Source organism: Erythrolamprus reginae, chromosome 3 (genome assembly GCF_031021105.1).
Source record: "Erythrolamprus reginae isolate rEryReg1 chromosome 3, rEryReg1.hap1, whole genome shotgun sequence".
Taxonomy (NCBI): domain Eukaryota; kingdom Metazoa; phylum Chordata; class Lepidosauria; order Squamata; family Dipsadidae; genus Erythrolamprus; species Erythrolamprus reginae.
The window spans coordinates 59,525,524-59,547,801 of NC_091952.1; the positions used below are offsets into that span (position 1 = coordinate 59,525,524).

The 22,278-nt window shown below is 38.7% G+C and overlaps 2 protein-coding genes across 9 annotated transcripts in view; one reads left to right on the forward strand and one right to left on the reverse strand.

The window, feature by feature from the left end:
• Positions 1-3,387: 3,387 nt before the first annotated feature.
• FAM72A (family with sequence similarity 72 member A) lies at positions 3,388-15,590 on the reverse strand. The gene is made up of 4 exons (XM_070748909.1): positions 14,895-15,590; positions 7,447-7,524; positions 5,936-6,060; positions 3,388-3,563 (listed from the first exon to the last, which is right to left on the reverse strand). The coding sequence occupies exons 1-4, from the start codon at positions 15,080-15,082 to the stop codon at positions 3,469-3,471; spliced, it is 486 nt and encodes a 161-aa protein (XP_070605010.1). The 5' UTR covers positions 15,083-15,590; the 3' UTR covers positions 3,388-3,468.
• A 468-nt stretch (positions 15,591-16,058) lies between these two features.
• The window catches only part of SRGAP2 (SLIT-ROBO Rho GTPase activating protein 2), a 236,130-nt gene continuing 229,910 nt past the window's right edge, over positions 16,059-22,278 (forward strand). For 7 of the 8 annotated variants that reach the window (XM_070745533.1, XM_070745535.1, XM_070745534.1 and 4 more), the window contains exons 1-2: positions 16,059-16,162; positions 18,374-18,956. In XM_070745533.1, coding sequence (XP_070601634.1) covers positions 18,890-18,956 — 67 coding nt within the window. In that variant the 5' untranslated portion in view covers positions 16,059-16,162; positions 18,374-18,889. The remainder of the gene's footprint in view (positions 16,163-18,373; positions 18,957-22,278) is intronic. The other variant, XM_070745541.1, reaches the window with a different exon arrangement.

Consider the following 22,278-nt stretch of genomic DNA (forward strand, 5'->3'; position numbering starts at 1 on the left):
CAATGTCTGCCTTTTACAATATCACACTTATAAGTATATCTTATACTTGGATATGTAATACTTATCCAGCTATTGTCTTAGTTCAATCAAAAAGGTTGCAAGGAATTGCCTTCAACCCATTTTTTACAATAAGCTTGTTACCATGTGTCTTGAGACCTCTTTGATGCACGCACACCATACATGCACAAATATGTACACATTTTCATTCAGCTTAAATATTTCATGTTTAAATTATGAAAAATTGATGAAGAATAAATACTAACTTGTTATAAAATACCTTTACTCACTCTTGTTTCGACATTTTTACTCATTTGGTTTCTTCCACATCCTATTTCATAAATACAGTGCAAATTATGTTTCATTTATAGAAAACTAGTTTAATCAATGATTTGCTGGAAAATGTAAGTAGGAAGGTTTATATTATAGCCTGTTGCTACATTATTGCTACATTGTACTATGATCATCAAATATTGGGAAACCTACTACAGATTTCGGCGATTACTAAAAGGTCAAACAAGGCAAAGCTGAATACCAAAGATACAACCGATATAAATGCTTTTGTCTCTGATTTAAATTGGACTGTATAGTTCTCTTTCTTTCTGTAGAATTCTGAGTTTTATTTCTAGACAATATCTAACCTGTTCTACTAGAAGGTTATGTCTCTACAGGTGCAGAAAACCCTGGATTATCTGGACTTGGATTTTATATTTTAGGTCAGGATAAGGAACTAAAACTCCCTTTATTGCTTTTGTGTACTATTTGCGGTGGAATCGAGATGGAGTGAGTGTGATCTCCTGTTCCCCCTAGATCTTTCATCTGCCTTTGGTACCATTGATGATATTGCTTCACCTCTGAATGATGGGATTGGGGAACACTATGATTATCCCTTTTGCTCTAGTTAATGGTGGGGGTATACAGGGCCAAACTCTCTCGCTTTTCTTTCAACACTGGGAGAGATTATGGGATAAAGGCAGGTTTCACTATAAAGCTAATGGCTGAATTTTATCTCAATCTCTGGGCCAAACAGGAGATGCAATTAAAGCTCTGATCTGGGGCCTAGGAACTGATCTCAATAGAAGGAAAATGGGCACAAAATCAATTCCAGAAGGTTAGATTAGCAACTGGAAAATGAAGCTGGATATAATGGATGACATTATATATCACATCTTCTCTTCCTGCAGAAATCCAAGGACAATACACAATCAGTCAGAACTAAATAAGAAATAATTAGCATTAGCATTTAGATTTATATGCTGCTTCACAGTGCTTTTACAGCCCTCTCTAAGCACGTTAAAGAATCAGCATATTGTAAATCAGAAGAATGGGAGGCTTGAGCTGGTGGTGAGATCTGAGCTGCTGAACTACAGCTAGCAATTAGCCAAAGTAGCCTTCAGTGCTGCACTCTAACCTCTGCGCCACTCCAGCTCTTAATTCCACATGACTTTCTCTTTGGCTTTGAAATTTCAACAAGTGCAAATTTGGCTTGGAAATTTGCACCAAGTACAATCAAACATAAATAACAATAAAAAGAAGCCGATAGTCTTCCAATATAATCTGGCCCCTTTGTACTTGGATTATCCCATCCAAGTCAATAAAAGTTGATTTAAACTTATATACTCATTTCCTAGAAATGATACTGGACCTATGTTCATAAAATAACTGGTAACAAGACCACTGAACATCCCAAAGCAGCTTGTACATAATTATACAGTATTTTTCCTGCCAAAAGCACATTAGTTCTCTTTTTTAAAAAAATGCAGATGATATTTCATTAATTTGGAAAGAAAAGCTGCTGCTGCTTTTGATTTTAGAATACAAGAGAGACTCGTGCTAGATACACTCTTGTGCCAACAATAAAGAAGCCAGAATAATATTTTACTGAAGCTGACCCTGCGATTATAACTTCCTTTCCAGCATCCTATTCCCTGGTTTTCGCTTCTTGCAAAGAACTATAAAAATATCTGAACTCAGCTAGAAATGAGTACTGCTTATTAATTTTAAATCACTTTATTTGATCGCACGTTTCTTTATATTCCCTATAAAAGGGAATAGTAGGGAGGTTCCAATTCTTTTATTACTCTTTCCTTGCAACTTCCTTTTCCATTAGAAGCAGGAATATTAGATTTCCACATTTATTTATCTTGCATGCACTAGCAATTAAAAAACACTACCAGATTTCCTTGAAAGCTAACCTTCTAGCAATGCTCAACACTCATACAATACACACACAAAAGATTTATATTTAAGAGCTCCCTCTTAGCCCTCTCTAATACGAACACCTGTAACTGGAAGGCGGCCAATAGGAGAATTTGCAATGTCTGCTCTCTGGGCAACAACATTAAATGTAGCCACTAAAGAGAGGTCTGGCTTAGTTTCTGGGCCAGAAAAATTACAACACTCACTTATCAACCACTGCAGGATTTATTTTCTTATGTGGCTATTATTATTATTATTATTTATTTATTGGATTTGTATGCCGCCCCTCTCCGTAGACTCGGGGCGGCTAACAACAATGATAAAAAACACCATGTAACAATCCAATTAATAAAACAACTAAAAACCCTTATTATAAAAAAAAACATACACACAAACATACCATGCATAACTTGTAATGGCCTAGGGGGAAGGAATATCTTAACTCCCCCATGCCTGGCGATAAAGGTGGGTCTTGAGTAATTTGCGAAAGACAAGGAGGGTGGGGGCCATTCTAATCTCTGGGGGGAGTTGATTCCAGAGGGCCGGGGCTGCCACAGAGAAGGCTCTTCCCCTGGGGCCAGCCAAATGACATTGTTTGGTCGACGGGACCCGGAGAAGGCCAACTCTGTGGGACCTTATCGGCCGCTGGGATTCGTGTGGTAGAAGGCGGTTCCGGATGTATTCTGGCCCAATGCGATGTAGGGCTTTAAAGGTTATTACCAACACTTTGAATTGTGACCGGAAACCGATCAGCAGCCAGTGCAGGCCACGGAGTGTTGCAAAAACGTGGGCGAATCTAGGGAGCCCCACGATGGCTCTCGCGGCCGCATTCTGCACGATCTGAAATTTCCGAACACTTTTCAAAGGTAGCCCCATGTAGAGAGCGTTGAATTAGATTAGATCTATTGTAATGTAATATTAGATCTATTGTAATGTAACAATAATTGACAGGGGTGTGGAACTTATTTGATTTTGTTTGTCATAATTTGGAAACAGGTAAAAATCAAGTGACTCCAGAAGCCAAATATGAATGTTGTGGATTTTGTCTTTTTAAGAAAGTGAACAAGTAAGAACTGCATTTTCATCTTTACATATTAATCTCATTATGTAGCAGAATGCTTACTAGATCAGATAGTTTTTGATGACAGGTATCAGCCTTTGAAAATTCCCCCCCCCCCCTTTCCTTTTGTACTGTCTTCCTGGGATCAGTGCATTATACTTCTTGTGAATACAAGAAACATATCAGGTGATGCAGCGCAGTGCAGATAATGTTTATCTGATGTATTCCTCTTCAGAGGTGCTGGATACATCTTCATCAGTGCTTTCGTGTAAATCTGGTAAGTTGCCCCAGAGCAAGAAATCTGTACCTAAAGGAAATATAAATCAGATATTTTATACTTTTTGTGGTCATTATCTGAAGTTAACTTAATAACGATTGTGCAGAATGCAGCTGCGAGAGCTATCCTTGGCTTTCATAAATATGCCCATGTTACTCCAACCACTAAACAATGTCGTTTGGCGGGACCCAGGGGAAGAGCCTTCTCTGTGGCGGCCCCAACCCTATGGAACCAACTCCCCCCAGATATCAGAGTTGCCCCCACCCTCCTTGCCTTTCGTAAGCTCTTAAAAATCCATCTCCGTCATCAGGCATGGGGGAATTGAAATATTCCCTTCCCCTAGGTTTATAAAATTTATGTACGGTATGACTGTATGTATGACTGATCTCTTAACTTGGGGTTTTTAGATATTTTAATATTAGATTTGTTTACGTTGTCTTTTACTGTTGTTAGCCGCCCCGAGTCTGCGGAGAGGGGCAGCATACAAATCAAATCAAATAAAAAAAATAAAAAATAAAAAATAAATAAATAAATAAATAAATAATAAATAAATAAATAAATAAATAAATAAAGCACAATATTAAAGAAAACATGTACCTCTCAGTTTGTGGGATATGGTTAACTGTGTATTAGTTTGCAGGGTTGACTTGCAAAAGATAGACCTTAGTTTGCAGAGACACGCATAAGCAAATTTGACATAAAATTAACCTATAATAAAATAAATCCAAATTGACTTCATTGTGCCCTTGTGTTATCAAGAAATACAGCATGAGCATACAACCAACACTACTAACCTAATCTATTCTTTCTTTATTCTTTCTCTGCATTATGTGAAAGCCCTGACTGACCAAAGGCATGACGGACAGAAGATATCAATATCAATGCCCCAATATGGAAGATAGAGTATTGGAATATAAAAGGATGAGATGACAAAGATTTAACAGTGAATTAAATGGAAATGAAGACAAACAATTCTATTTGTGAAAATAAGAGAGAAGAAGGGTGCGATAGATGTTAGTGAAAGTAGTCTGATCTAATGGATTTGATAAATGGGATTTGTGTAGATTCATTTATGAATGAAAGAGCTAAATATATATAAGAAAATATGAAGTGGTAAATTGACATTGATCTGTGTGCATATGAAAGCAGCAGTCTTAATTTGATTATATAATAGTTGTGTGTTACATTCCAGAGAATAGTAATATTGCAAGAATCAGGCTTGATTTTCGGAGGTGGGAGAAGTACTGTACAACATTTTGAATAAATATGATTTAAAAGAGAAGGCATTTTATTAAGTGTGATATGAATGGGAATGATAGGAAGGATGAATGGGAATGATAGGAGAAATGCAGAAAAAGTAATGCTATTATACTCCTATGCAAGAGGAATGTGAATAACAAACTAGATGAGCATTAGATTATTAAATGACTCTGGAAAGTTAGCTGGCGGAATTCTGTCTTAAAGGACATGAGGGTGACATTTGGCAAAATATGGGAGTGTGCAAATCCTTCAGCAAGTCACTTTGAAACAAATCAGTGTGAGAAATTTACTTTCTGTCCATTGTTTTAGAGAAAGCTTATGATAGTGTACTGTACATGCTCAATATAGGGAATGTTTTGACTGAATATGAAGTTGTAAGTTGCTGAATGTGCTAAAAAGTGGAATATGATGGAAGTAAAGCATGTGTTATAAAAACATAGCAATCAGCGGTCAAATGGACAATTGGATTCTCAGTGAAGGAAAGGCACATATGACGGATGGGAACATTATATAGCTTGGTGTGGTATACAGGCAGATGTAATATAAGCTATTGATTAATCTGGGAAAGAGAGGTGGTGGTGTGATGAAGGAAAAAGACTGCAAATGTAACTATTGTTACTATCATGGCTGCTTTATAAACTGTTCATTTCTGAATGTAGTTGCTCATGAAGAGATTTGCTTAATAGCATGTAACCATAGCATATGGTTTTACAATGAGTTCACTGTACTACCATCTGGCTTTTGCATTAAGTAACATTCAAGACATATCACCTTAAATTTACACTAAATTTGCTGACCAATTAGCCCTGTCTGATGATTTAAGAGATCGAACAATTTAGTTTACATGCAGCATTTTCTTGGCAAAATTATTTGCTAATCACACATCACCTAAGGAGAATACATGATTAATATATTGTATTTCAACACTAAGACTATGTTCACTTCCTTAAGCAGCTGTTTTGGGGCTGATTGATGGACTATGGGATTTTCAATAAAAACAAAATAGATCCAACAGATCTGAAATTTGTTCCTCTTTCCTTGTATAACAGGCATTACACTATATAACAGGCATTACACTATAATAAAAACACAACAGAAACATAATAACAATTAATTCCATGCGAAGAGTACAAGTTTCATACCAGATGAATCAAATCTGTCAATTCCAAAAACGGCTTTACTGTGAAACATCCAGAAGTGTCCATTGTTGCATGAGAATAAGCAAGGTTTGCATGGAGAAATCACATGGTAGCCTACAACATTACCGCTAGAAGAACAAATGAAGTATATGATACGCACATTTTAAATCAAAGACTATGTGAAAAAAAACAAACTATACAAATGATAGATATGCAAATATATTCTACTTACATATCGAATTAATAAAAATAAAATCCCTTCATCTGCCAAAAATAATGTAGCAATGAACTAAATAGTGAGCAAAATGGAATTTAGAAATAATCTGGGACTTTTGACCTCCAAATGTACTACTGTGTTAATAAAATAGGTAAACATATATACACACAGTAGAAAAATACATAAAGAAAAATAGTTATCTGCTCTCTGTTTTCTTAAATTAAAGGAAAAATATAAACATGTTATTGTAAAGTGATAATTTGTCAACTTTTTAAAATTTGTATTTGGAGTACAGTTTTGTGAAACAGCAAAATAATTAAAATAATGGTAATATAATTTAGAGTGGAGGCAAGGAGGACCTGAGCAGTTGATTCACTACTGGAATTCAAGCCCTACCAGTTTATGCTGTTCAAATTTTGGGGGGCTCCCACCACTCCCACATATTTTCATAGCAACTTCAGGCTAGTTTGGTTAAAATTGGACTCTCAGTTTTCTAACCAAAGTTTTCTTTCTACTCTTCAATAGTGGGGTTATCTGATGTAGCAATCCCCATCCCAGCTGGTGACATTTATAGCGCTTTATTCTATTTCACTTGAGCTATAAATTTATTGTGCATAGGACACAAATTTGACAAGCTCTGAGAGAAATAGTTAAAATAAGAGAGTTCTTTAAACAGCTGCAATGACATCTAACTTATGCACATAGAATTATTTATTTGTTTGGAAATTTTATATAGCCTTCCACTCTCTCACAGTGATTCTAAGTGGCTTATAAACAGCCAAAAACTTGTATAAAAAAAAAAAATAACAACCCCCAGCCCCATTTTTTAAATGATCAAAATCATCTGAACCTTGATTTTCAGCTATTGTATTCATAACTGCTAGTTGACTGTTTATGCGATCAACAAAACAAAATACAGTATACACTACAGAAATTCAAAATGTTCAATATTTCCTATATCCACACTAAGAAGAATTTCATCTACTGTACCTTACATCTGCTGTTACTGCGTATTTATTTTAAAAAATAAAAAGCCATTAAAAATAGAGATCAATTTGGTAAGTGGAAATTCAGCTCATTAATAACCCACTTATATGGCTACAATTTATTTGGAAAGCTTGAATGTCTCCTTTTGGTATAGAAACCCAAAATAGGCATTAGATCACTGTATTTTTAATCCAATACTTTCATATTTATTTAGCAGTAATCACACCTTTTAATTCTTATACAGAAATGAGTAATGGACATAGTTGTTAACAATATATTTACATATTAAAAATACTGTAATATTACTCACCATTTCAAACAAGCAACATTCATCAACCTGCATTTGCACATCTCTGTGTAATAGCAGTTTCCAATGAAGTCAACTGTACTGGTAGGGATTAGAAAGGAAAGATATTGGAGATGATTAAAATAAACTTGATCATCCCTTAACTATGAAATATAGTACAATTAAAATTCTAAGAGAGTGCTATTCATTTTGTTTATTTTTCATTTACATATCTCTTTCCACAATCATAAATCTCTCAACTTCTCTAAAGTTTTGACTAGAAGTCCTTTTCTTGTATTGACTCTCCAGAAATGAAGAAACCATGCTGGGTTGTCAAAGGAACGTTGATTTATAGGTGTCTTTTTCATGCTAGAATTAAGACAATTTTTATATCTATAGTATACCCTCCCCCATTTGATGTGCTCCAGATGTACGGGTGCAATACTGCTAGTTATCTCAAACCAGGATGATGAGTGTAATAGCTTTGGAAATACTATTATAATTCATTATATGAAAGTGAACATTTCTATTATGATCCTAAGTTTGGAAAGAAAAACATTTTAATGAAAAATTAAGAATCAGCATTTCTCTTCATACTGAAACCATTGCAGTGATTTTGTTTGGCTTTCTAAGACTACATAATGACTACATGGATAATATGCAGGATTTCTATGAAAGCACAAATAGTCTGATCTGTTTTGAATTGGTTTAATGTGTTGCATAAACCCATCCACTGTGTTCTTCAAGTCTGTAATCCAATTTACTAAATACAGAGTAAGACCCATAGATATAAATCCTACTATCATTAGTAAGGCTGTAATCCTATTAATCTTTATAGGTAACAGCCACCAACAGTTTTAAGAATATTTAATTCCAAATAATATACCTATAGCTAAATTGCTGATAAAAAAATTATACTCTGAAATTCTCCTAAATCTGAACCTTTTTTTTGTAATGCAGTCTCATGGTGTAAAAGGTGAAGCTGTGTTCAAATGCACTGACATGTGTTTTATTGTACTCAAAGTTCAGCAGCAACATGAGTAGAGAACACGTCACTCAGTCTCTTAGTATCTATTTCAGATATACTGTATTCATTTAACTCCTTTTGTCTTGGTTTTGAATTTTCAGTTTAAAAAATGTACAAAATTTGAAAACACATATGTAATTACAGTGTTCCCTCGATTTTTGTGGGTTCGAACTTTGCGAAAAGTCTATACCACGGTTTTAAAAAAATATTAATTAAAAAATACTTCGCGTTTTTCCCCCTATACCACGGTTTTTCCCACCTGATGACGTCATATGTCATCACCAAACTTTCGTCTGCCTTTAATAAATATTTTTTTAAAATAAATTTTAATAAATAAACATGGTGAGTAATAATCTAAATGGTTGCTAAGGGAATGGGAAATTGTAATTTAGGGGTTTAAAGTGTTAAGGGAAGGCTTGTCATACTGTTAATAGCCAAAAATAGTGTATTTACTTCCGCATCTCTACTTTGCGGAAATTCGACTTTCGCGGGCGGTCTTGGAACGCATCCCCCGCGAAAATCGAGGGAACACTGTAATTACATAGTTTTAAGATATTTTGTCGTTCCCAATATATTCTAAAGTACATTTTATAGATATTTTGAGTAGAGAACTGCATTGCAAATTTAGATGTATAAAATTCAAAATACTGTATTTTGAACTTGCTCATTACTTCTGAAGCAACTTTACTTTCCATAGAGCTGATAACCAGAACACTATTCTGAATTGTCAAGGGATGTTGCTACTGTTATTACAGTATAACAGAACATTCCATTATATTTCTAGCTATCAATATAGGATTTTTAAAAAGTTAGTAGCTGCTTTGCTAACATCTGAGCGATGCAGCTAGGTTCATTCATTCAGAATTTTAACGAAGAGTCTCAAGTTTTCATTAATGCAGATGAGACTTTTAGTTGGATTAACTGGTAATGCTGCTACAATAAATTTACAGCATCTCATTTTTAGACTTATCCATTGACCAGGTGTCTCTTCTGAATCAATCCTATGGGGTCCAAACTGACCAGAATACATTCCACTGATCCATTTTTTAGACTACACCTCTAAAGTTTTGTAATGTGCACTGCAAATGGAAGGGGAAAAAATAAAAATATTTATTTCATAGTTATTAAGATAAAGTAGTGGCCCATTTGTATTATCTATTCAATTTTGATTAAGAAGAACATATGGTATTATTTATGTTTTAAAGAAAACACTGAAATTATAGGCTGAAAATTAAATATGAATCATATGTGATCCATTGGCAAAATTTTCTGTAGCTCTGCTCTAGGCCTAGACAGGATTTGTAGTAAGAGGATATTATTAAAAAGTGAGGGTTTGCTTAAATCCAAATCATTGATTGGATTCATACATAACACTACTAGGGTCCCAAGTAGAGTTAACATAGAGTTAACTCTACTTGGGAGGTGGAGAGGGGCGGCATACAAATCCAATCAATCAATCAATCAATCAATCAATCAATCAATAAATAAATAAATAACATAGGTAGAAACACAAAGTCTTCATTGTCTTCTTCCAATCTCAGTGGCAATAAATCCTACATTTTGGGGAAATGCTAGAAAGAAAAAAATTCCTAACAACATTTCAATCCCCAATGCACATTTTCAATTCAATTTTTAAAATCATTTCGTGCTTTTGATGTGATATAAAATAATCAGATGGCAAGGAGCATTTATCAGATATGTTTGTCATTAAAAACTCCCAGTTTTTCCACTTATTAGCTCTATGTTTTACATTTAATAACTTAGCTGCATCAGAACATCAATAACTATGATGGTAAGCTATTAATACTGTAGAAGAAAAGAAACAAAAAGCAGTAAATATATTCCCTGGAGCACTGTAACAAATTTTCCTTTTTAAAGTCCTAGCTTGAAAATCCAGCTTTTCTAAATTTAATACCACATTCTACCACATTCCTGTGGTAACAATAGCCACACTGTTAAATTGTTCAACAACAGTGCCAAAGTCTCATAACATGATTTCAACTAATGTTTACCAGGTACTTATAACTTATGCCATAAATTTAACCAAAGAAACAGTTGTATAATTCCATAAAGACTTGGCCTTTATAAAATGGTTATAATAGGGGTTCTTTTCATGTATGCTGTTCTGAATTATTCTCAGCTGTCTTTGAATCATTTTAGGAAGTTTAAAAGTTACTTTATGCTGTGTTTGCATATTTGATCTTTAGAAACCCAAAAACTGCTGAAGTGCTGATTGACTTTTGGGCCTTGTTTAAGCTAAAGTGAAAGTATACAAGAAGGGTGGGGGAAAGCCTGCTGTTTCATAGTGCAGCCTACAGATTGCATGAAAATGTAATTCGTAAGACTGGGAATTCCCTGTTCCCCTCAACCCTGTAGATCTCTTGCCATAATAGATAAATTAGTGAAGATTGGACTTAATCTCTGGATAGTTCAGTGGATTTCAATCTGGCTGAAGCATAGACATCAGAGAGTTATTGTTAATGGCGAGTATTCTGAGCAGAGACAGGTTACAAGCGATGTGCCACAAGGGTCTGTTCTGGGTCCTATTCTTTTTAATATGTTTGTGAGTGACATAGGGGAAGGTTTGGTAGGGAAGGTTTGCCTATTTGCCGATGACTCTAAAGTGTGCAATAGGGTTGATATTCCTGGAGGGGTCTGTAATATGGTAAATGAGTTAGCTTTACTAGATAAATGGTCAAAGCAATGGAAACTGCAGTTTAATGTTTCCAAATGTAAAATAATGCACTTGGGGAAAAGGAATCCTCAATCTGAGTATTGCATTGGCAGTTCTGTGTTAGCAAAAATTTCAGAAGAGAAGGATTTAGGGGTAGTGATTTCTGACAGTCTCAAAATGGGTGAGCAGTGTGGTCGGGCAGTAGGAAAAGCAAGTAGGATGCTTGGCTGCATAGCTAGAGGTATAACAAGCAGGAAGAGGGAGATTGTGATCCCCTTATATAGAGCGCTGGTGAGACCACATTTGGAATACTGTGTTCAGTTCTGGAGACCTCACCTACAAAAAGATATTGACAAAATTGAACGGGTCCAAAGACGGGCTACAAGAATGGTGGAAGGTCTTAAGCATAAAACATATCAGGAAAGACTTAATGAACTCAATCTGTATAGTCTGGAGGACAGAAGGAAAAGGGGGGACATGATCGAAACATTTAAATATGTTAAAGGGTTAAATAAGGTTCAGGAGGGAAGTGTTTTTAATAGGAAAGTGAACACAAGAACAAGGGGACACAATCTGAAGTTAGTTGGGGGAAAGATCAAAAGCAACGTGAGGAAATATTATTTCACTTAAAGAGTAGTAGATCCTTGGAACAAACTTCCAGCAGACGTGGTTGGTAAATCCACAGTAACTGAAGTTAAACATGCCTGGGATAAACATATATCCATCATAAGATAAAATACAGGAAATAGTATAAGGGCAGACTAGATGGACCATGAGGTCTTTTTCTGCTGTCAGTCTTCTATGTTTCTATGTTTCTATAAATTAACATGAAAAGTACTGAAATAATAACTACATTAAGTTGGGTGTACTGTAGTTATTAATCTAGAATCCCGATTCTCTCCACAGAATTGGATATTCTAAACAATCTTGGAAATAATTTCATAGCAGTCTTTATCTTTTTTGAAATCACTGCAAATGCAATTATATTCATGAATTTTTCAAAATTGTGCAGATATGGGAGAATTACATTAGCGAGCTTGGGTTCTAATCCCATTAAAGCAAATAATTTAATGGTTAGTCATGTTGAAAATACTGTCTTCAATAAATAAGCAAACGTTAGAGATAAAATATTGTATCTCTCGACATTTCCACATACTTCAGCAGTTGCATTTCGATTCACAACCGTTTAAGGTGTCAGAAACAGAGATTATCTCTTCCAGTGGTTTATGCAATCCTCCACTTGGTTCTTTTGGTTGTTACCACAATAGATGATTTACATACTAAATATGAGGGGAAGTGAAAGTGACAGTTCCAACATATTGCTACAGCAGTGATGGTGCAATTCTAACTTTAAAATTATTTGTTCTCCTTATTTAAACTGTGAAACATTTTTTAAAAAAAGATCTTATCAACTTGCAATTCGTTAAAGAGAGCACTGGAAGCCGATTTGTATGCTTGCAGGAAATGCAGAAAGGAAAGTTGTTAAAAATGCGCAACAAGGTTCAACATTACATGACTCAAAGATTATATTTAGCTGGATGGATCACAAATTGAACACAATGCATAGTACGGGAAATCTTAAACTTCTTCAATGCTTTTTTTAAATAAATGAAACTTTTTTATTTTAACACATAAAGGTGTTATAAAACATCAGGACAGACTAGGATCAGCAGCAGAAAGGAGGTTTAAATTTATTTATTTATTTAATTCGTTAATTCATTCATTCAATTTGTATGCCGCCCAACTCACTAGGGCAGTGATGGCGAACCTTTTTTCCCTTGGGTGCACACACATTACTGCACCTGCGCGAGTGCCCACACCCATAATTCACCCCTGCTCCCACAGGAGGCCCTCTGGAGGCTAGAAACAGCCCATTTCCTACTTTTGGTGTGCCCAGTAGGCCTGTTTTTCACCCTCACCAGGCTCCAGAGACTTCCCTGGAGTCTGGGGCGGGCAAAATCGCCTTCCCCCATCCCATGGAAGCCCTACCAGAGCCCTTGTACAAGCCAAAAAACAGTTGGGTGGAGCGCACATGTGTGCTGGAGCTGAGCTAGGGCAACGACTCGCGTGCCGGCAGATATGGCTCCGTGTGCCACCTGTGGCATCTGTGCCATAGGTTCGCTGACAATGCCCTAGGGACTCTGGGCGGCTATTCATGACCTGCGTCATCCTCAACCTCATCCTTTAGGGCCCCACACATCAAAATGCTAATCTGAAAATATTTGTTTTCCACCAAGAGAATTTAGCCATTCCTCTCGCCTTAACTATTCTGCAAGGCTGATAAAACAGAACCAGAAATGGAACCTCTGTATAAATTAAGAGCAATCACTGGGGTTCAAGAAGAAGGTGTAACATTCCTCTAATTTATTTATTTATTCGATTTTTATGCTGCCCTTCTCCTTAGACTCAGGGCGGCATACAACAGGTTAGCAATAGCACTTCTTAACAGAGCCAGCATATTGCCCCCCACAATCTGGGTCCTCATTTTACCCACCTCGGAAGGATGGAAGGCTGAGTCAACCTTGAGCCGGTGATGAGATTTGAACCGCTGACCTACAGATCTACAGTCGGCTTCAGTGGCCTGCAGTACAGCACTCTACCTGCTGTACCACCCTGGCTCTTATCTCTAATCCAGTGATGGTGAACATTTATTTCCATGGGTGCCAAAAGTGTGTGTGTGTGTGCGTGTGTGCAAGTGCCCACACCCAGAGTTGGGCAGCAGGCAGGACGGGGTGGAACACAGTTGTACCAGTGGAAATTTATTTATTTATTTATTGGATTTGTATGCTGCCCCACTCCAAGGACTAAGGGCGGTTCACAGCATAAATGAAGCTGTGTGCCCAGCTCCAGCTGACCATCCCACCCTCCCATCCTCCTGCGAAAGCGGCAGGGAGACCAGCAACATTAGGAATTGCAGGGGGTCCATTTCCTCCCCCATCTTTTCTCCACAGCTGATTGGCACCCGTTCGCCTAGCTACCCAGCCTGAGGCAGGGAGTGACCCAGGAAGGAGAGCACGGGAAACGCGAAGGAAATTGTCACCCCAGAGAGCGACACTGGTGAGGTCGTAAGTCGAGGACCTAACAGTTCACTTGAACGATGATGATCGTTCAAGCCACTCCCACCTTGTCACATGGCTGGCAAGCCACTCCTACCCAGTCACATGACCATCAAGCCACACCCACAATATAAGCCAGACCCACTGTGTGGCAGTAAAAATTTTGGCTGCCCATTACTGCCAACACCCATAATGCAATGCCTGGGGACGGCAAAAATACCCTCCCCTGGTTTCCCCAGTGGCCCTTTGGAGGCCTGAAACAGCCCATTTCCCCAACTCGGGTGGGCCCGGTTTTTTGCCCTCCCCAGGTTCCAGAGGCAAAAATGCCCAGAGACTCACCGGAAGCTGAAAACACCCTCCCAGAGCCTCTGGGTGAGCCAAAAATCAGCTGGCCGGCACCCACATGCACTTTGTAGCTGAGCTAAGGTAACGGCTTGCGTGCTAGCAGATGATAATAATAATAATAATAATAATAATAATAATAATAATAATAATAATAATAGTAGTAGTAGTAATAATAATAATTTAGTAGATTTGTATGCCGCCCCTTTCTGGAGACTCGGAGGGGCTCACGAGATATGCCTCCACATGCCACCTGTGGCACCCGTGTCCTAGGTTCTCCATCACTGCTCTAATCTCTTAGGTGTAGAAGCCACTCCAAGTAGGTAAACGGAAGACAAAAGACTTACAACTGCAATCCTACGTCTTAACTTACCTGGTGGGAGGCATGTCCGTGGAATAGAGGTCGGTCTCGGTGTCAGCCAGAAGCACAGCTTTCATGCCCCGGGAACTCAGCACCTGTTGGCAGAACTTGCAGAACAGCACAGAAACGCACCGGTCTGCAAAACTCCAATTGCCGGCAGATGTGCTAAGGTCAGTCTGCACGGATGGAGGCTCCAGCATTGTCCCTTGGCTTCTTTCAGTAGGGTGGAAGTCAGTCCTTCTCTCTCCCTTTACTTATTACTGATCGCTCCGATATCTACTTATTACATATTATTGATTGCTCCGAATGAGTCCTAAATCTCCGTGCCAGGGCTGGGCTAGGGATAAAACCGGAGGAGGATGCAATGCTACTTTGGCTGGTTTTGAGCTTCTAGGGGGTAAGGCTGGGTCTGAACTGCAGGCAATGGAAAGCACTCAACAGAAGCCCCTCGGGATCCGACGGGACTTTTCTCTCCGAGCCCTCGATTATTCCTCTTCCTTAAGGATCTTCCTTTCGACCCAGTCCCCTGTTGTTAATCCTTATGCCACACAATCCCCTATAATTGATCCCGATGATTAACCTGCAAGCGCCTCTTGTAACTATTCCCAACTTTTAGGGCTCTTCGCTTCTCGGTTACTTACTGAATTGAGCCCAGAGATCCGAATCTTCCGGATTCCCGTCAGCGCCTCCCAATTGGCGGACGCTTCCTCCCCCCGCTTCCCGAGCCGCTTAAAGCCCCAAACGTAGATCTATAGCCTTTCCTTTGGCTGTCAGTTTGAATCTACAATGCCGCAATCTCATTGGAACATGCTTGACCCGCCTCCGGAGAGTGACGAGAAGGGGTAAAAAAGTGATTCATTGGAAGAGCTAGTACATAATCCCGCCTCTCTACTAACATAACGGGAAGGATGAAGCCGCGCCACTTTACCTTGGATTGGTTGGCTCAGAGCTTATATTTACATATCCCTCCCTCTTAGGGATGCGAACCAACATGGGCGGAGCTTCTGCCCTCGCGAGCATCGTGAGTGGTCGTCTTCAGCCTTCGATGGGCGGTGCCGATCCGGAGAAGTGGCGGGACCGAGGGCGTGGAAGAGAGAGGGATAGGACGTGGCCATTGGCTCGCGCCGTTGGCAATTTTCGGACTTTTCGATTTTGATTGGTTCCGCGAAATGGAGTGGGCGGAGTTGCGGGAGTAGAACTGCGGAGGGAAACGGGATCGCGGGAGTATCCCGAAGAACGCGAGGCGTGGAGGGTGGCTTCGGTCTGTGCCAGAAGTGCAGGTAATGATCGCGTCTACGGATGTTGGAATTTGACTTCACGTTCACCCTAATCCGCTAATTTTCTTTCGAGTGGGGTGTGTGTGTGTGTGTGTGTCCGTCCTCCCCTCTTCCTTCCCGAACTTGATTATAATTTATTGCAATTAGTATTATTTTATTATTTATTTATTATTTGGATTTGTATGTCGCCCCTCTCCGAAGACTCGGGGCGGCTCACAACAAGTGAAAAACAATCCAATACAATCCAATTAATTAAAATTGGATAATTGTCGCCCTCTGCCAGCTGGAAATCCACTTTGATAATATAACCTTTTATTTTTTTTGGAAGAATGTGAGCACTCCCTGTCTAATCATTCCAGATCCGCCCCTTCCCCCGCTTGAGAAATCAACAGATTTTAATACAATCTATCCCATAATACTTTTTCATTGCGACAAACCGGGATCTGGATTGCCAAATTCCCCTGCGAGAAGAAGATTCCCCTACAAAACTGCTCTCCTGGGACCTTGCTGTCTGTCCGGTTAAAGAATCCCGATCTCCTAAAACGATTCCCCTAAAAACTGCTTCAAAAACAACCACCACCCCTATTTCGAGTTCAACTTCCTGCATTCTAGCTAAGTCTTTTGGGATAGGCGGCTAAAATAGCCCGTAGGAGAAATGCTGCCAGGCCAGTAGAATGATAGCATTCTGTAAAGATCACTTTTTCTTAAAGATTCTAAACTATTTTCTCATTTATGAAGCAAACATGTGTGGAATAGTTATGGCAAGACCAACAGCTCCCTAGTTTGATTGGCCTCAACAATATAGGTGCTTTCCTCTTCTCCCTCTCCAATCTTGTATTTTTTCCTTTTTTATATAAAAATCTAAATAATAATAATAATTATTATTATTACTACTACTTCTACTCTTCTTCTTCTTCTTCTTCTTCTTATTATTATTATTATTATTATTATTATTATTTCCTAATATATATTTAGTAACAAGGGAAAAATAATATGAGCTTTGTCTCAATATTCTTGTGGATCCACTAGGCCAGTTTTCCCAACCTTGGCAACTTGAAGCCAGGCTGGGGAATTCTGGGAGTTGAAGTCCAGATATCTTCAAGTTGCCAAGGTTGGGAAACACTGCACTAGGCTAAATGTAGCCCACCAGCTATGTGGGATGGCCTGATAAAACAGAATTGTCCCTTAAAAGATTAGCTAGAAAAGATGCCTGATGAGATGTGATCAGCTTGGTGGGCTAACAGTTGTGGAAATCTATATGTTTGGGTGGAAATGGAAATGGTGGGGGGTCTATATAAATAGACTGTCCCGTTTCATTGTATTTGAGGTCTACACTCTCATGAGCAAAGATTTGGGATTGAATCTGTCTGGAGGAAAGCACTGTAGTGGGAATGGGGTAATATATTTTTTATGAGTTATTTCACAGCTGGTTGATGTGACAAAAGTATATAAAAACTCTTTTGTAGTTAGCCACACTTTATCTTTGTTTGTTTGCCCTTACTCTGTTTAGCCTTACCATTTCCTGTCTCTGGTGGCCACATTGTTTGTCTTTTTATAGTGGATCTTTTTTTCTTCTTCTTCTTGGTCTGTAACCCTTTCTTAACATTTATGGCTAACAGTAGCTTGTGATCCTAAAGCAAAAGTTGTGCCCTGACTTCCCCCTGCTGAGAGACTCACATCTGTCTTTGAGCTGCATTTCCCAAGTCCAAATAGGCTTTGATGTCTGCATCAAGTACAGTTTTTCTTTGCTCATATGCTCTGGGGGAGGACAAATCTGCAAAATTAACAGTAATAAAAAATACTTAAATCTGATCTATTGGCTGGACTATGGCTGCAGTTTTATTGTACCAAAGGAGATTAGCCATGCTTATACAATGGCTTTGGATGAATTTATGAGCTCTTGTGGCTCAAATAATATGAAGATTTGGCCCTGGTTTCCCTTTTTAGCTTTCCATATTTCTATGTCTATCGCTGTTTTCTCTTTTATTTATTTTAAATAAATTGCTTTCTTGGGTGGCTGATTTTTCTTTGTCTCCCAATTTCTTCATTTTGATGTGTCCTGATGGAATCTGCCCTCGATTTTTGCATTTTTCTTCAATGTGATATGTTATAATTACCATTGGGTTAGAACTACATTTTTTAATCTTGAAATCACATTAGTAGCATTGCATGCGTGTGAGCATTTGTCAACAAAATACATATTTGAATTTACAGGCAGTTGAATAGAAGAAAGTGGTTCGGAGCTTTTTCCACGTCTACCATTGGGAATTTAATTTCATCATCTCTGACTCTGTCCTTTAAAAAAGGAAAGGAGGAAAAGCAGCAACTGAGAGTCAGACTCACACACAACATGTTGTTGCGCAGAAGGACTTCCACTCCCTGGCTGTGCTATTAATGTTAGCAATCAGGAAAAGCCTTTGGGGGCTGCAGATTCTCTTTAGTCTGATGCTGCCGCTGCCACCACCACTGCTGCTCAGGATTTTGGTGCAGGGAATCCAAACTGCTGCCTTCTCTCTCCGCTGAGCTCTTCACATCTGCATGTCTCTGCTGCTTGCGAACGCACCATCTCACGCCCTCTCTCCATGGACTGATTGCTGTGGAGGAAAGACAAGCCGGCCCAACTGATTATTTTGCTCCCCTCCCTATTTTTTGGGGAGGAACACCAATTGTATTCATTTGTGATATTCTGGAGGATCTGTTCGGTGGATAACCTTTTTGGGGGGAGGAAACATGACGTCGCCAGCTAAATTGAAAAAGGATAAGGAGATCATAGCCGAATATGATACTCAAGTCAAAGGTAAGAATTTAAAAAATGGATCTGATGTACATCTGTGTGTATATGTGTTTCAGCCTTAATTTGCTAGCTCATGCATTCATACTACATGTTTGGGTGTGGAAAGGCAAAGCACTTGCAGTTCATCAGGAATTTGCAGAGGTTCCTCAGTAGTGTATGTTAGAAAGGCTGACAGTGATTGCTGCTTCGTGGGCTGGGTTCTTAGTGACTATTATATTTTCAAATATCTTTTATTTTACAAAGCTTTTATTTTGTCTTCCCATGTGCACATACAAAAGCACACCAATGCATGACAAAACGTTTTTTTAAAATAAATGTGGATATACAATTTTATTTTGATAAAAAATGGTACTTGTCCTCTGAGAAATGTCTATAATAGCTTAAGAAGCTTTGTGGTTTGGCAGTATTATGGATTCAGCTTGTTGGAGCTTTTTACAGCTGTATGCACCAAAAGGCTTTCACTCTTCATAAATGCCTGCTGTGTATGCACACACCCTTGGCAGCTGGCTGCAATGCCCTTCAATTTAAACTGCATAGGGATAATGATAAACTCTTTCAGTAATTCTGTGCTCTTTTTGGCAAGATGGCTATTAAAGGTTGTGTTGCATTTGCTGCAACAACTTGATGGACAAGCTTCGTGCAACAATACCTAGGTGGCATTAAACAAGTGGGCTTGGCTTCACATCGCCACATGTCTAATGTGACACATTAAAGAGATGCTCCCCTAATCCTTTTGTGTCTGCAAGTTTTCAGCATTACTTCATACATGTGGACTGTGAAACCTGCAACCATACAGGTTGACAAAATGCTGCTTATTCAGGAACTTTGAATGAGACTCTTTGTGTGTATGTAAGAGGATGCAATTGAGTAGCATTGAGTTTCTGAGAAATAAACTTGGCTCTAATTGTAAACTGAATGTCTTCTATGTTTTGGTCTTTAAATAAATATTGATATTTGATATACAATGATATCACTTTCTTATGTTCTGATTTTCTGCATTACACAGGATAGGCAAGGTATTTTCTTTCTTTTTTCTTTTTGAAAAGGAAGTTATGAAGATTAGATCATAAACGGCATTTAAAAAACTGATATGGGATTCCTAATTTGGAGGCAGTCAAAACATTTTTTGTCTCCTTCTCTTTCTTCTAATGTTAATAAAATCCTTTGATTGGCGAACTAGCATGAAAAGCTGGAATTCCAGTGGCCATCAGGAGGCACTTATTCAGTAAAGCCTGGTCTCTAGCCAGGGAATTGCTGTTTTGGCTAGGTGTTTAGGTAGTCCTAAAATGCAGCTTCAAAAATAAATGCATAAGCGACTTGGATATCCTTTGTTCCAGGATACAGAAGGGAGGGTTCCCTCCTCCAGCTTTTGAAACAATGCAAAAGGCATTTGTTATGTTCCCAGTGACTGCTCAAATGTTATAGCCACCATTCTAAATGCAGGCATGATTGATTCAGCAGTCAGAAATTGAACTCTATGCTTTGTTGTAAAAATATCTTAACTTATTCATGAAGAACATGCTAAATTTTGTAGTTGGAGGCAGATTAATAATATAGAAAGGATATAATTAAATGTTTTAAAAACTTTTGCATTCTTATAGGTAATTCCCCAAAAGATACTAGTGTACATTTCATCCAGTTTGACTATCTGCTTCCATATCGGATTGTGTTCTTTGTGGTCATGATGCAAATTTCAGCTATGTCCACTGGAGACAAGAGATTTTCCTGGTGTTTGGAAAGCAAAGTATAGCAGGTGGTTTTTGGAGGAACTGTTATTTGTTTTATTACTTCATTCACTACATGGAATTCATGATTGTCTATGATCTTACAATATGCAGAACTCAAGATTAGGTACAATAAAACCTCTGGTGAATGGTAGGATGGTGGAGAACAGAATTTGAAACCTGATATAATGATGATGATGATGATGATGATAATAACAACAACAACAATAAAAAACATGGTTATCTATCCTCTTTATACAAGCTTATGAGATTCTATTTGATATTAATAGGAACATTTGAGTAAAGTTTGGGGAAGTTCCCCAATACATTGAAACTATGATTTTTACAATTCTTATGGATAATTGTGAAAGCAGTTTTTTTGAATTTATAATTTCTCCGTACTGAAGGAGCGGGTCCAGCAGTCACATGGGTTGCTCATGTCCAATCCGGTGGAACTGAGCCTAGTATTAAAAAAGCTTGCCGGATCCGCCCCTTCCCCAGAATTCGCTCAGTTCGCATATCCTGCGGTTGTATGTGATAGCTCGTTCAACATTCTAACACCTTCCCTTCGATCTTTCCTTCAAAAAAAGTAGTAAGATTTATTGTCTTTATTGTATTACTTGCACTATTTGCGCCAGCCGTTTTAAAAAGGGAAAAAAAGTAAAGGCGGCTAGGCTTTTTTACTTGGGAGAAGTTGCGGTTTCGTTTTCCCCCGGCGGTTTTGCCGGTTACGATTCCTGCGGCCGCTTGTGGATTCTTCTAATCCCTTGGCCTGGAGGTCCTGGTGCAAGTATTTATCATTGGATTATTGCTTATTTATTGTATAAAAATATATTTAAGGGCTTTTAATATACCTCCTGCGGAGTGGGACGCCTCTAGTCTCCTGGACTTAGTCGATCGCTTTTCCCTTAAGAAATTCTACGAAGCGATTTTTTGGCGCGAAGGCCTTCGCGCCTCTTCTTAAAATATCTAGGCCTCTCGTGTTGGCCTCCTGCCAGCCGCGTAGGCCTCAGTCCACCGCGTGGATCCGGGAGCGGGCCTTGGGGGTCCCAGGCTAAATTCTCCACCGGCCTAGCCTCCAACCAGAGTGCCTTGGTTTTACTTAATTGCAAAGTTTAGGGAGGCTGGCCCCGCTGGATTTGGGGGCACGAACTCTGGGTTTGCCCAGATTGTCCTCACGTTTCAGCAGCTTCGAGGCCTCGAAGCAGGATCCATTCCTCTTGGGAAGTCCTTGAAATCTTCTCCTTATAATTTAGTTATTGGCTCAGCCTTGTCTTCTGTTAATTGTCAGACTATGGCTACTTTTCCCAAGAGAGGCACAACTAAAGGTCCCAGAGAGGCCAGGCCTACAGGCGATGAGATTACTAGTATCCCCCAGGCCTCCTCCTCCTCTTCTCCAGGGGCCCGCCCCTCGACCAAGGTCACCAGGGCCGAGAAGAGAAGGGACCTAGCCCTACAAAAGATTCATGATAAATCAGCAAAACGTTTGAAAGTGCAGGCCCAAGTAATCAGTAGTCAAGACCCACCAGAGGCCTCTAGTCTGCCTCCTTCTGGGGTCCCTGTGTTATCTCTGGATGAGCCAAACCTAGACAGACCCCAAC

Excerpts from the sequence above, each read along its gene's own strand:
- FAM72A (XM_070748909.1), bottom strand. The coding sequence starts at position 15,082 with ATGCTGGAGCCTCCATCCGTGCAGACTGACCTTAGCACATCTGCCGGC. Across the intron at positions 7,525-14,894 it reads ACGGACATGCCTCCCACCAG|TACAGTTGACTTCATTGGAA; the intron begins GTAAGTTAAGAC and ends AATCCCTACCAG. Across the intron at positions 3,564-5,935 it reads TGACAGATTTGATTCATCTG|GTACAGATTTCTTGCTCTGG; the intron begins GTATGAAACTTG and ends TATTTCCTTTAG.